Here is a 15,972-nt window from a genome sequence, read left to right on the forward strand (position 1 = left end):
TATTTAAGTTCTGTTCCAAGGGGTCACAATGATTCCTTTCATTCTGAACCTGTAGTCAGTAATTATTTTTTACTTTACCTAAAATATTCATACTCATTTTGAATCTTATCTTATAGTACTTTTCTTATGAAAGAATTAGAGCACTTCAGCAGACCTCTGTCTGATGTGAGCAGAGCTCTAGTCAGGGAGCATAAATCATACCTTGTACTCACAAATATACAAGTAACCGGTCCCCTTCCTGCTGTTTTCAATTACTCAGATTAATTTATTTCCAAACTTTTGGGCACCCCTCTGCTAAAGTACACAGCAAACAAATTTGCAGTGAGCCTCAAATTAAATATTAATGGACAATTTCCCAGCCTCAAATTTCATTTGGTTCAGTTGCTCTAAAACTTAATAAAATTTTGGTGTGTATTTCAATACTTAACTTATTTCAAAGCATAATGTTGATTTTAGTACTTTTAAATTTGGAGCCAAACTCTCACAGACTTTTGAGAACACAGGTAAAAAATGTACCAAAGTTAAAGTCACACACGAATTAGATTTCTATACATGCATCTCACAAATATCCACTAATCCACTAGTTAGCTTTTCACACAAGAAATAAACTGGTTGAGATATTTTATTTCAGTGTTCTATTTAGGCATTTCTAAAATTTTATATGGCAAAGCTTTACATCACTTTTTAATGTAACCTACTGTATAGTATACAGACATATACTATTTAGTATATGTCTTCCCTTAAAAATAAAGACATATCATGTATGAAAACTGGAATGAAAGTTATCTTTATATACATCAAGAATAGCATTTCCAAGATAAATTCTCTGGATGAGCTAAAGTGTCTCTCCCATGAAGTTGCTGGTTCTTATGCTGCCTTCTTGGTGTTCTATTTAGATGGTTATATAATCTAAAAAAAAAAAAAATCCAATGAAATATTTTGGGAACTAAGTAGCACTCTGGTGGTGATCTGGAATAAGCCTTTAATATCAAGTTTTTAAAGTAAACTCAGCCTTTTGTTCAAGTTAGAGAGTAAGAGAAATAGAACTAAAAGATAAATTTAAAAAAGAAAAAGAAAAAGAACAACACAACAAAAACTGTAGTTACCAAATCCCCAAACAATCCTCAAATAACATTTGATGTGGAGTAACTTAATTAATTTAGTATTAACAGTACTTCCTTCAAACACTATATTCCATTCTTTCTCACAGACCCTCTAGGTACTGATATTTCCTTTTTCCATAAATTCTGTTAACTGCTCTTCTTTCTCTTTGCTTTCTTTTTCTCTTTATCTTTCTCTCACATTCTCCTTTTTTAGCTTCAAAAACAGCTGAGAAACAAAAGTGTTTGTTCTATAGCTACAGTTAAGTTTACCTTAAAAATCGAAAGTTGTACAGTTGCTAAACTAATGTTTTTACTGCTTGTTCTGGCTTTAGAATAGTTGTTTCTATCTCCAGGTCTACCAGCCACACTGAAACTGTTACACACCAGGTACTACTGTATTTGCTCAATGGACATAAGAATAAATACAGGAAAATAATCCAAAGGCTCTGACAGACCAAGGATCAAAACCCAAAAGAGCATACATTCTCTGACAGCAGCTTCTCTTGACCTGGTAGATTTTCTATCACCTGCTGTCAGCACCCGTTTTCTTGCTACAATTTTCTAGAATTTCCTGGGACCAGGATGAATAGATTGAAGAATAGCTGTCTTAAAATTTCTTTCCTTTACTAACCTAATCAAATATTCAGAACCAGGCACTTGACTGTCAGCACAGATTCTTCTCAATCATGTCAAGGATTTGGGAACAACTGGAAAGGAGCTCTTTCTTTAAAAAAAAAAAAAAAGCTGAAGGATTTCCTCAAGAAGAAAAAACAAATGAGTCTCTATAGGCCAATGCTAGCTCTTTTTGCTGTTATGCTGCTTTATATTGGTAGAAATAACAGCAAAATAATTGCTGCACATTTTCCAATGCTTAGAATGTTCTTCAATGTGTTATTTTAACTAAACCCCAAGTAAATACTGTGAGTCAGACTATATTAATTCCACTTAGAGCTGTAATATAGATAAATATGGAAAACAGTGAGTGAGACAGTTATTTTTGATTGTCAACTTGATTAGATTAAGAAATTCCTAGGAGATTACTAAGGCACACTTTGGGTGTGTCTCATATGATGTTTCCAGTAATAATCAGATTATGACAGCTCTGACCTAATGAATGGATTAATCCCTTGATGGACTTATAATAAAATAGTATTGGTAAAACGTAGGCGGTGGGGAGAAGTTGGAGGAAGCAGGTCACTGTTATGCCCTGCCCTCCTCCTGTATATCCCTTTTGTATTTCCTACTCACTATAATGTAAAAAACTCTGCTCCCACATTGCCTCCCCATTCACCATTATGAACTGATACCTTTGAAACCATGAACCAAAATAAATTCATACTCCTTTAAGTTGTGTAGAGCAAGTATTTTTGCTACCTCAATGAGAAAAATAACTAACACAGAAAATTGGTATCAGAGAAATTGGTATTGCCGTGATAACCAGTCCATGTGGTTTTTTTGGTCTTTGGAACTGTTTCTTGAGATGAAATTGGAAGAGTTTGGGCATGTGGACAAGAGAAGTCCTAGAAAATGGTATGCACAGCTTAATAGACAATTGTGGAGGAGCTCAGAAAACTAGAATGCCCATAAAAATGAGGAGAGTAAAGATTTTGCTCATGAGGTTTCAGATGAGAAGAAATTCCTACTGGCGATTGGACAAGAGGTTAATCCTGCTACCTACTGGCAAATAATTTGTCTACATTTTGTCTGTGTCCTAAAAGTTTGTGGGAGACTGCACTAATTAATTTGACAGAAGTAATTTGGAGACAGCATAGCATTCAGGGTGTGGCATGGTTATTGCTTTCTGCTGTTTGTCAGATTTGCAGTAAAAATGAGAAGAAAGAAACAACAGAAGGATTTGAAAAATTTGCGGTCTGGCCAATCAAGTAGCACATTGAAAGTTGTGGACAAGAAAGATATGTTTGTTTAAAAAGATGGCACCATTTTTTAAAAAGGCAAGCACTTTGAACTGGGAGAATAGGAAACATACTTTGGCAGCATTTCAGGAATTGGGCAGACCCCATCCATCAAAGGCTCCGGGACATGAAATTGTAGACTCATTTGAAAGACTTTCTCTGAATTGAGTGCCTCCAGGGCACTCTACTCTCAGAGGACTTTGTAGGCAAATATTTTCCCATATTCAGCCACACAAGCACTCAGAGGCTGCAGTAGCCATGGTGAAAGGGGCCTGCGATTGCTCCAGCTGGTATAGACGTGGTATTGCCCTGATGATGCTGATTTTGCAAGCTAGCAAAATGCAAGTGTTATGGGACAATTGAGTCTTCCTTTAAGATTTCTAAGGAAAGTCTGAGAGGCCAGGCAATGTGTAGCAGGGCTGGATTCTATGCAAGAAGCCCTTGAGGGGCAATGCATGAAGCTGTGAAGGTGAAATATAAGCTATAATGGAGATTTTAGGACGTGTGAGAGACCAGGAATTTGGAATGTCTGCCCAGAACAGCTGTAAACAACAAGTAGAGATAGTCCAAGAAAAAACATGTGGGTTGAAGCTCACAGGGCCATATGGACTGGGCAGCTTGAGTGTGTTGGAGCTTATACCATACTACCACATGTTCTGGTTGCTGAACATGGAGCTAAAGGACTCAGCATTTTCCTTGCTGGGTTTGGTCTTGATTTAGTCCCATCCCTCTTTTTAGCACAATGATTTCTCTATTTTGGAATGGAAATGCATATTTTATGACACTGTATATTGCAAGTTTTGATTTTACAGAGGCTCAAAGTTAAGAGTTGACTTTGAGTCTCAGAGCAGACTTTGAATTTGGGCTTTTGAACAATGCTAGAACTCTTAAGGTTATGGGTCTTAGAAAGATAAATTAAATACATTTTGCATCATGAGATGGGCGTAAGACTTTTGAGTGCCAAAGGTAGAATGCCATGATTTAAAGTAATTTGTTTGGGTGTCAGCTGACAAAGGTTGGTCTTATGATGATTAATTCTGATCATCAACTTGGCTATATTAAGGAGATTAGCTAGGAGACTGGTAAAGCAGACTTGTGTGTCCGTGATGGTATTTCCAAACAGGTTATTACAAGGATTCTGACCTAATGAATGAATTATTCCCTTAATATATTCTTAATATTATGGGATTAATATTAATACCATAGGAGGAGGCAAATGGAAGAAACTGGAGTTGTATCCCTAAGTGCCATATCTTGCCCTGACCCTTCCCTGTATCATCCTTTCTCTACTTCCTGGTCACCATGATATAAAAATCTCTACCTCATCATGCGTTCCCCAACATGGTAGACTGATAGTTCTGAAACCATAAGCCAAAAATAGATCTTTCATCCTTTAAGTGGCTTTTCTTGAGCATTCAGTTCCAGTGCTCAAATGCTTGCCTAATACAAATAAGGAACAGCATTAATAATCCTGAAATATAAGGGAGAAGGTAATAAGAGGTTATGTGATATTAGATAGTCCAAATATAACAATTGGATGCGTGATTTTGAGAAACATATTTTGAACAAATCACTACAAGTTGCTGCAATGTAGAACACATTATTTTTTAATAACCTAAAATAGATTAGAATATTAACACCTGGGTCTGAAGATTATGTTCTGAGGTTTTATTTTGTGCCTTATTACCCTAATACATAAAATGGTGCTTCATTCATTCTAACAGAAAATCTTCCTAAATTAAAGATGTGAATTTCTGCTCTACCTTGAGCTCATTTCTCATGCTACCTTTTCTTTCAAGCCACAACCATCTTATCCAGGAAAGCTATGATCACTCTTTAACTAGATTCACCATGTCCTTTCCTGTTTGTCTTCATTTAGCATTGAGCATAATCCCTTAAAAATGTAAGTCTATCACGCTATCTCTGATTTAGAGATTCAAATGCCTCTCATTATAATTACAGACTAACCGATACCTCATCTTGCTCTGATCTGCTTACTTTACCTCATAGGACTTCACCATAAATAAGACTCTCCCCACTGTCTTTCTCTACTGCATACACACAGTAGACTTCAGATATACAGGTTTTCTTTCTTTCTTTAGAAGAGGTCAAACACCTATCAAGACTTTGCATGCAAATTGCTTCCTCAAGAGTACTCAAAGATATGGCCCCTTCTTTTCAGTTAGTTTTTAGCAGACATGTTACTCTTCCCAAAAAGATGCTATAATTATAACCACCTTTTCTCTTAGCACTGTCCTGAATCATACTACACTATTATTCTTTCTTCTGAGTATAAAATTCTTATTTGGATACTTATTATCTGTCTCCTCACACACTAAAAGACAACATTCCAGTTGCATTGCCTAGCTTATTTACTTGTTTCATTCTCAATACCCCAAACATTGCTTGTTACCAATTTGCTTAACTTTATTGAATGAACAAAGTTGGTGATCAAGTGATTTCACCAGGAATAAATTATGAAAAAAATTAAGGCATCTTGAAGATGTAATGAATTTCTTGCTTTTAGTAACACTCATCAAGCTACTCTGTAATTAATTAAATAATGGGTATTTATGTAATACAATACACAAGGTGCAATATGTTTCAAAAACTTTATTTTTTGTGTACTCTTGAAAGGTATTAGAGACACTACTACCATTCTCTTTTCAGAGTGGGTGAGAGTAGTATTATTAAATCCAAGATTTATTTCACAAGCACCCAAATTAAAACACACATAAGATAAAAAACCTCATGTCTTTATTACCTTATGTTCTCATGCCATGGGAATAGCAAAGGGTGTTCAAAAGATGCTAAGATGTTTTTGCAATTGTTGTCAGGATTCATTTCAAAATATTTGACAAGTTCATTTAGCAAATGAAAATAGAAAGAACACATCCTAGCATGGAAAGGATAGTGTATTAACCTTTAGAGGAGATTGTTTTAAGTTCTAAGTTTTACCTAGTTTTTGATGTTGTTCTGGGTTGGAGAAAGTCACCATATTTGTAAAAGTAAGATTAGTGTACTTAGCACTACAATAATCATTATGGTGCTAGGGAGCTATTAGCTTTTGTTGATCCTTAAAAGGGCTCAGCAAAAGTACCTGAACTATGAGTTAGTAATGCCAGCTACATACCTTAGTTTTCATTTTAATGAAATTCTCTAAATTATGGATACAGCTGAACACAATCTGTAACACTTGCACCTGAGGACCAAGCATCTCACCCATGAGCTTATGTCATTATCATTGTACTTTCAGAGCTAGGTCATGAGAAATCCCTTAAAAATTAAGAGTTGAATATAGTAGGATATTCTAATATGGCATACTTGCTAGTTTAGCACTTTTATGCCAGTGAAATATACCATAAAAAAAAAGCTTTGGAAATGTACACATTGCTTTAGATAATCTAAAAACTGTTTTTAAATCCCCAGAACTTACCTTTTTGCAAAAGTTTGAGATTCCTAATTGTCTCAGATACTTGTTCTGCATTGGTAGAAGCAATGCATTCAATAAATGTCAAAGTTCTCTCTTAGCTTCTTTGTCCCTCCTCTCCTTATAGATCTTAATTTCTAAAGAATATACATTTTTCTAAACACATTTCTGTTATCAGCATTATACCTACAGTTTTTCTTTCTCACAAATATTTTAAAATACCCTAGGAGCCCTCAAAGCAACTACAACTAAGTTTTATTTTTCTTCTCTGTTCTCCCACCCTCATTTTAGTTCTCTTTTCTCACCTTAAGAAGAAAAGGCTACGATGACAAATTGTCATTAAAGAAAAACTCAGCGGTAGAAAAATTCTGAAGGAATTATGTTCTAAAGTTCGCATTTCTAAAGTTAAGCTGTCTTGGAAGTCTTCAAGGATGTCAATGCAATGTGGGAAAGTTAGGAAGGAATGTCCTATTGATTGTAAGAATAAAACAAGAGACAGACTGTGGTACCTTGATCTTACCTAAAGAAGAAACTTATTCTTTCGACTAAAATGAGGTCATGTTTCAACAATACCTGTCTTTGGTCTGAAGGCTAAGCTACTCAGGACAATGAGGTGCAACAACTTGGAAAGGGATGTCTGACTGTTAATAAGAATACACTTTGAGATAAAATGTAACACTGATATCTTAGCAAGGCAACATGCCCTATCTTCTTCCAGAGTATTTTTTTTTCTTTTCCTCTTAAATAAAGTTAGAAGAATATGAATATGTACTTTCTTAAGTACCTACAGAATATTTTTGTCTTCCATAAAGAACATGGGTATAATGCTATTCATACAGAAACAGAAACTTTCATATATACATGACTATTTGATCTTCTATATGAAAAAAAAGACTAAACAAAAGAGCCTATGGTAATATTATATTGATTGAAATTACTTTTCTTTTCTTCTGTAAGTAAAGATGCCTGTGAAAAATGTTATATATTTGGAATTAATTTGGATTATTTGAGAAGAAATCCTACGCATTGATAGTATATTATTATTCAATGACTAGCCCTTATTTATTACTACTATCTAATAGTTTGATTCTTATGCACTTACTAGTCAATCTCATCAATTAGTTAAGTCAGGAAGCTGAGTTAAAATAATTGGGATTATATAGAGACAGTCTAAATCAATAAGGGTGAGATAGATAAAGATATGTATAGAGAAAGAGAGGAGTGGGGAGGGAGGCTATATTTTGATATATTTTGAATTCGGAGTAGAGTGATAAATAATGTATGTTTTCTAACTTGGCCTTGTAGTTATGCCAAAGGGGAAAAGGGAGGCCACCAAATCATTTATGAGGAGAAAATATAGATCTAAAATTGTGAAGGCAGTTCATGGAAGAAAACCCTCTAATAGAAAAAAAGCATATAAATTTTGAAGGTCTAAGCTTGCTTGTTCTGATGCATGGCAGAGTCTTCTAATGTTTTCACTCTTCTTTCTCTAATAGAGAGGCTTCAGCTGCATTTGATGTAATTATCATCTTATCTAAATGACAGAGCAGAGAGGAGCCATAATAGCGATTCAATGTTAGTGTAACCATGATATATTTCAAAAGTGATTGGGAAAAATATACTCATTGACACACATGATAATTACTCCAAAAACTAACTTTTAATAGCTCAAAATATAACACATATATTTCCATTTTTGTGTTATTTAATGTTTAAATATTAGATTTTTTCCAAGAATCTAATTAGTTTTAAATATCTCCTTCCAAAATAAAAGAACTGTAAATACTCCCAAGCTCTGTGCACTGTTAGATTTTGATTACTTAGTTGCAATTTTATTCCTATGCCTGTAGTCAATCTAGGTTAAACTTGGGGAAAATGATTCACATGATAACACACAGCCATTCCGTAGAAGAGGATTAAAGAGTGTCACTTGACATTTTTCTGTATAGTTCATTAATTTTACCTCCCCCCACACACTGCACAGTCACACACAAAAATAAATAAAGCAAATATCTTGAAAACCTTGCTATTTGCTTTCTCCACACATCAAGGTAAATGCAGTTTTTTGGTATTATTCTTAGATTAAATTTAGGGAGCTAGATTTCTTCAGGAAACTAAAGAAAAGATTTTAAATTACCTAGAGTAAAGGTGACTATTTTCTAATATAAGTTAGCTCAAGCATATATTCTAGTTAACTCTTGATAAGAGGACTTGATTTTGTTTTTACTTTCCTTAACCATTCCAACTGCCAAAATATAAAATAATAAGCATTAGGTGTATCATAACTATAGGCACTTCACAGACAAATGCAAAGGGTTGAGAGTGTAACTCAGTAGTGTAACACAGGCTTAGTTTGCACAGGATTCTGGGCTCCATCCCCATCACTATTTCTTTTTAAAAGAAAGGAAATGCATTTTGACATTTATATTTCCTCTGTCATATTCTTTTACAACAAAATATTTGTCATGTGGAAAGTCACTATAATGTTGGATGCTTAGAGTTGAAAATGTCTCAAATTTTTTTCATTTCACTTTTTCCAATAATCACAAAAATAGACATTTTATCTTGAGTTTTTAAAAATGTATAAGTTTCATTGATAAAAATCATCTCAAATTTCAAGTCAGAGTAGTATTTTTATAGGTGTTTGTGCCAAGGCAACCATTTTAAGAAAGACATAAATATAAATGTAATGAATAGGTGGGTTCCTGTTATTACTGAATTAGTGTGACAAATTATTATCATGTTGGTACAAGCATATTTAACTTTTAGTATTAATTCTACTTTCTTTGAATGCACCTATCTGGAATGAAGACAAGTATTTCCTTTGTACAGGAATTGTTTTGACAGACAGCCACAAAAGTTAGAGAAACATATCACTATCTCTGATTGGTGCTTTTTGCTACACCGTATCCCTATAAGCAGGAAGAATGTGAAGATTGGGGGAGGGGTACACACTTCATAGAAAGTGTAAAAATTAACAGCAGAAGTATAGCTAAAGAAGGATCATATTACTGCATGGAATGAAGTAGAGACATAGAGATCCTGCAGCACTGCAACTGTTAGAGAAGACAAGTCCTGTTCACCTCAGGTAATTTTAAATGGAGCTATCTATTCCAGTATGCTCTAGGCTCTGACAAGAAACATAGGAGGCAACTAGCAAGAAACTAATGTCCTAGATCTAATATCCCTGCAATCTAAATTCTCTGCTTATCAAGAATTATTTCTTTTGTACAAATAGTTTATTTATAATTATCCTTTCTAAGATTTCTTTCACATTCACTTAATTATAAAAAGTTATAATACTCCCATCTTAATGATTGTAGAGTAGTGAATGTTTAAGTTTTCTGCAATATTCTCCACATTATGTCTCCATTACTGGACATTGAATTGTGCTCACTTACACTGATAGTTTACTTATTGCAAATATTTTCATATCATATCTTATGAAACTAAGAGGACAATATTTATTTTAAGAAAGTATTATTTTGTTTAAAGACAGTTTAATGTCTTCTTCAAGAAACAATTTGTATTCAGCCCCTTCCTAAACTTATCTTTTGGCTTTCTCTCCACTTCTCTCTCTCTTATTCTGTTTTCGGTAATTCACATTCTTTCTTATTGCTCAAAGACATTTAGTTTTTCTTTTTGCTTTTTCATCTAATTTTCTTATCACCCAATTTCAATTTGAGCTTGAATGGGGGTGAGGGATGAATCCAAAGATTAGAGACTTCTTCAAAACAAAACTTGCATGATATTTTATTGAATATAATGAGACATGTATTGTATTTTATTGTTCTTAGAGGAAAGGAAAATTAAAATGTTGACATACATGTGATTTGCCATTTTCAGATGGTTTTAAACATAGGCACATTAAAACAACAAAAGCAGCATGAACTTGAAATATTTGCAAATTTGTCTTCACACCTCAAAAGACTCTAAAATTTAAAAAAGACTACCTTTAGGACTCTCAGTTCATTTTCATTTCTGAAAACTTGACAATTTAAAACATATTTCCTTTTCAGTCTTAATCCTTATCAAGCAATAGATTGATGTGATATGAATAGTTAGATGACAAATTAGTTGATTCTAAGTGAATCTGATTTATCCTTCACTTTTGCCTATTCGAGGGGGTTGAAAGGGAGAGGGAGGGGATGGGGGGCAGGGGGGAGAAATGACCCAAACAATGTATGCATATATGAATATTTGAATAAAGAAAAAAATCAGGAAAAAAGGAGTTACTTTATGTTTCCTTTTTCAGATATGATGGAATCTAATATCAAAAATAAATATAAAGTAGACAAATAAATAGTTAAGGGAAAAGTAGATGTGTATTGATGGAAAATAAAGTACAAGTTAGTTTCAAGAATTTTTTTCTACTTAATAAAGGATTTGAGCTGAGATTCACAAACTTGCAAAGGTAAGAACAATGCTGGAAGATTGTAATAAAAACATTTCCTTTGTAGTCTTCTTTTCCATATAAGAAACTACCCATTTCTTAACAAGTATTTGGAGAACCTAAACATGACTTCATATTTTTTGGCATAAAGCTAGCTCTTACAATACAAAACACACCGAAGACTTCTATTCTTCAAGGACAATTGACATAAGCCTAAGCAGAAAGTTACATCTCATTAACCTCTTTCTTGAGTTTATATTCCCATAGCTTCTGTTTCAGCATTCCAGTGAGGGAAGTATGTCATAATGCAGCAACACTTTCTTTTTTTAACTTTCAACAAGATTTCTTTCTTTCTTTCCTTTTTTTTTTTTTTTTTTTCAAAATTTGGCCTATCCTGATGACAATTTTAGCTATTTTCTAAGTTTTAAAAGTTGGGTTAAATATCTATAACAGTGGTGATGTGTGAGTCTACAATTATTTGTACTTGAACTCTGATAAGATACTTGTTATGAGGATTTTTCTGAAGAAAATGAACAGTGAAATAATGATGAAAACTAAAAATTATTTTTCCATGTGACCTCCTTATACCTTATATATTCCTCTCCTTCATGGAACTAAATTGTCACTAAACATAATCTTTTAAGTTATTTAATTTCCTATCCCAGAATAAAGTTAGAGGTGTTTATGTTTAACTTATTGTACAGAAGATTCTCTTCAGATATTCATTCCAATCATGGTAGCAGCAGTGTTACTTCATATAAACACATACAAAAGTCCTGAGCACTTAGCTCTAGAAGAGGTCAAATTTCTGTAGGTTGGGAACTCTGTCAAAGGAAGAGCCCAATGGCAGTAGCCTGCCAGTGCCAGTACAATTTGTTAGCACACTAGGCTGAAAAGCTTCATTCTGTTCATCTACTTCGGTCCAACTTCAAACATTCTTCCTAAGTAAGGTTGAGAGCTGATTGTTCCACATCAAAGACATCATCATTTCAAGTTAGAGCTATATGCTTTCATTTTATCAGTGTAGTGTTCAACTATTCCACACAAACTTCAAGGCAAGTTAAGCAAGTTGAGAAACTATGTGATTAAGTGGCAATGCTATGTTTGAGATTATCACCTGTAATCGGCAGATTTTCTAAACGAATTTACATTTGTTCTACTACTGGTAAAGGAAATAACATGTGTGGGTATGCTGTAAGACTATCATCTGGTTGCCAACAGCGGGTTGAATACGCACAATATGATTTCTTTCCCTGTTTTACCTATAATGAAGCAATGTTTTTTTTCACTTCATTATTCGTTCACATCAACACAGTCACTCCCAATACAACATTTTGCCTATCTGGTTGGCATTGGCATTTGTGTATATTTAAGTATTTTCTTTCTTCTCTTTTTCCCTAATTAAGCTAAAATGCTGAACTATATATTTTATGATTGAACAAACACTAGGTCTACGGTACTTCTGATTTTACTCTAAGCAGTTAACCATTCCAAGCCCGATGCCAATGTCCCAAAAACATTCATCTGCTATTTTTTTCCTAATTTTTAAAATCCATGCATCTGTTGTCAAAGATTATTAAACTTGCACAGGCATTCCTGATTTTCCAGGTCAAAAGTTTCAGAAGGTCGGTTTATTGTATCCCCCACCTCCTCTCTTCTCTGCTCCCCATACCCATCCCTCTGAACTTCCACCATCCGTCTGCAAGAGCAAAGCGCCAGGCTGGGGCATGGCACTCCCGGGCTTTTAAGCCTGCCAAGACTGGGTCACAGACCTTCCCAATCAAAAAAAAGTCAAGTTCAAGCAGGTGTGCGCTCCCAGAAGCACCTCAAACGCTTGCGCTGGTGACACAAATCTCGTCTGACTGCCCCAGAAAAGGGCTTGAGAAACGAGCGGGGATTCAGTGGGTTTTTCCACCTCTCCACAGACCCTGCATGCTGCGGATGAGGAAGTTAACCCGGTAGCTAAGTTGAGCGCGGACGCGCTGAGCGCCGAGAACCCGGAGCCCGCAAAAGCTCGCGGTCGAGAGCCAAGGCGGAGGGAAGTCTGGTGGAAATGCGAATTCAGATCTCAATATCTGCAGCGTTTGGCATGCGCGGGCAGAAGCGCACAGTCAAGTCTAAACGCTCCGGGAGGGGACAAAATTAGGACCCATAAGTCGCCAAAGGGGGAAAAATTGTGAGGGAGCCGAGCACACTCAATGACACCTGGTTCAAGAACGCCCCACCGCACCTCTCATCTCCCCCCACCCCACGAGGCCAGCGCACTGTGGCCATCCAGTCCCGGGGAGCGAGGCTGCCAGGACTTAAGTTTCCCACTCACTTATCAGCAAGAGTCGCCCAGCAGGAAAGCCAGAGGAGGAAGAGAAGAGGGGCAGGGGTCGTTCTTACCTTGATCTGCTCCCAGGGCTAGCACCTTGGCAATAGGCAATAATCCCGAGAGAGTGAGTAAGGCGAGGAGAAACTCGAACATTGTGGTCGCCCGGTAAGGAAGGCTGCGCTGCAGACTGCTCGGCTGCACCCTCGACCCGGCGGCGGCGGCGGTGGTGGCGGCGGTGGTGGCGGTGGCGGTGGCGGTGGTGGCGACGGCTGGGAGCCCGGTATGGAGCAGCGTCATTTACAAATGTCACTGGAAATTCTTCGGCTCAGTGAGTCCAGCTAGTCCGCCTTCTCCTGCCTGGAGCAGGATGTAGAAGGTGTACGGATGCGCGCGTGCGGGAGAGAGAGAGAGAGAAAGAGAGGTTGAGAGAGGAAGAGAGAGAGTGTGAGCGCGAGCGAGCCGCTCGTGTGTCTTGACTTTTCAATGCAGGGTACGTCTGATCTTACATCACGCAAGAGGGGCAGTGAGAGATGCCAGCGGATGGGAATTCACTGATTAATCACCGAATCCGCCACACACCCCTTCATCGTCCATATAAATCAGATCTATTTACTTAGTAAGAGGCCTTAAACACAACAGGAAAATACCACCGCAAACTGGGAACGCCACAAATCACAATTATTTCAGTCTCCTTGAAGGGAAAGTAACTCCAAGCTGGTTCTGTAGGGATTTGGGTCTTTAGAGAAAGGCGGGGGTGGTAGGGGGACTTCTGCAGTGGGCAGAGCCAGCCAGGCGCCTAGAACGCTCTGCATTAACACCAGTAGGGAATTATCAACTAAAGCACTGAGCTGTTTCTCTCGGCAAAGCGGATTTGATCCCTGTTCTCCTTGGAAGCTTCCTTCCTAGGAAGGAAAGACAAGCCAAGTAACTGAGCTTCTCTTAGGGAAATGGTTTCCTCCAGTTGACAGGGAATCACAGTGCTTTTTGAATTGTACATTTAACTTTTATGCTGAGTAGCACCTGGGGACAAGGATGCAGAATTTAGTGACTCAGCACAAACAAAAACAAACAATCCTCAAAGTCACTAACAATTTCAAAAGAAATGCAGGGACAGGACTATTGAGGTCCCTCAGCAGGTTACAGTGAAGCAAGGAATTGGCAGGGGTTTTGACACTGGCTTTCTCCTCTAAAAGGGTACCTTGAGCTATTTTAAAACAAGGCTTGAGGTGGGTCTATTGTCTCTTTGTTTTGGTTTCTTTTCTTTTTCTACATACTGAAGTGATGTTTTGAGAACTTTCCAAAATCATCAGATGCATGAAAATGTATCAGCGCAATATGGAAAAAAACAAAGTTGTTTGGATGACCACTTAAGTTTTCAAAATAGTCATCTAAGTATTTGAAGTGTTAGTTTGCCATTCAAAAATTGCTCAGGAGTTAAAACTCAGAAATCTTCCTAGTTGAAGGCTTACTTTCTTCATAAAAGCATCATTGATTCTTGTCTAAGAACAAATTGAAGGTTCTTATTTAGTATTTTAATGCTATAGATGAGTGGAATGAAAATCTCTGAAAAAGGAACAAAACTAAGCAAAAGGATAATTGAAGAAAGATATTTTAAACATTTCATGTAGTTTACTGATTGAGTCTTACAGATGAATACAAGCACTATGAATAGATATTTGTGAGAGTAAATTATCCAGAGACATCATGGGTTTTCCATAACAGGACCTTTTAAAATTAGACTGGCTCAAAGAACACAGAAGTGATTCTGCAGAACATGCAGAGAACTTGTGAAATTCACTTTTTCATACTTATCATGATGATAACTATGCCTTTTATGTCAATTTTTTTATATTAAAGTTCAGTTTTTCATGTAAATCAAATCATTTACTATCTGAAATATGACTAAAATTTTAAAATAATACATTGGTTTCTTCTATTTCTTACACATATAATTTCCCCTAGATATTTTTACTATTTCATAATAAAATGTACAACTAGGAAAGAGAGATTTTTTTTCCTATTTGACATCATATCTAAAACTTACAAACTTTGGAATGGATGACAGAGTTCAAAATATGAGGAGAATTTTGAATGTTGTCCAAAGTAATGTGTGTTTCTTTCTCAAGGGTCCAAAAACTTCTGCATTCTATGAACTAAGTAAGTCTTTCCTACATGACTCTACTTAGTCAATTAGGTGGTCATTTATTCCAAATTTGTATCCACTTAAGTCTTGGTAAGAAAATGGAGAATGCTCATACTCAAGATTCTTCTTCTTTACTGTTACCATCAAATGTCTTCCACCTACATATTGAAGGTAGAGAAAAGTGGCTTGGAACAATATGACAAACCAAAGACTCTTAACATGTGTAGAAATGTTGTAATGCAATGGTTGAGAGTCAGTGCCTCATCCATGTCTGCAGCATGTGTAGCAATCCTGGATTCCACAGTCAGCTTGGAAAATGGAAAAGCCACAAAAGATAATAAGAGTAGTAAATGCACAGGGGATAGTGTATTCTAAATATATTATACTCTAGATATAGAGTACTCTTTGGTAATCTGCCAGTTAAGTGAATTAGGCTGAATAAAAACAAGGTGATCTCTCTTAGATCATTTGGTTGACATTTTTTATTTCCTTGAATGGAAGAACATCAAGGATTCATTGTTCATACATTGTAACAGAATAGGAAAGTAAAATGAGAATTTTTAAAAGAAATCATAAATCATAAATCATGAATGACACACGATTCAAAATAGTATTCACAATAAATATGGAAGCTTGATTTATATTGGCTACAGTGTCAATAAAAGGGACCTTG

At 35.9% G+C, this 15,972-nt stretch overlaps 1 protein-coding gene across 6 annotated transcripts in view; it reads right to left on the reverse strand.

Moving 5' to 3' along the window:
- Lrp1b (LDL receptor related protein 1B) overlaps nt 1-13,860 on the reverse strand; it is a 1,877,349-nt gene extending 1,863,489 nt beyond the window's left edge. For 5 of the 6 annotated variants that reach the window (XM_074070662.1, XM_074070660.1, XM_074070663.1 and 2 more), the window contains exon 1: nt 13,228-13,860. In XM_074070662.1, coding sequence (XP_073926763.1) covers nt 13,228-13,453 — 226 coding nt within the window. In that variant the 5' untranslated portion in view covers nt 13,454-13,860. The remainder of the gene's footprint in view (nt 1-13,227) is intronic. The other variant, XR_012447185.1, reaches the window with a different exon arrangement.
- Between the last annotated feature and the right edge of the window lie 2,112 nt (nt 13,861-15,972).

The sequence above is a fragment of the Castor canadensis genome, chromosome 4 (genome assembly GCF_047511655.1).
Source record: "Castor canadensis chromosome 4, mCasCan1.hap1v2, whole genome shotgun sequence".
In the NCBI taxonomy this organism is placed as follows: Eukaryota; Metazoa; Chordata; class Mammalia; order Rodentia; family Castoridae; genus Castor; species Castor canadensis.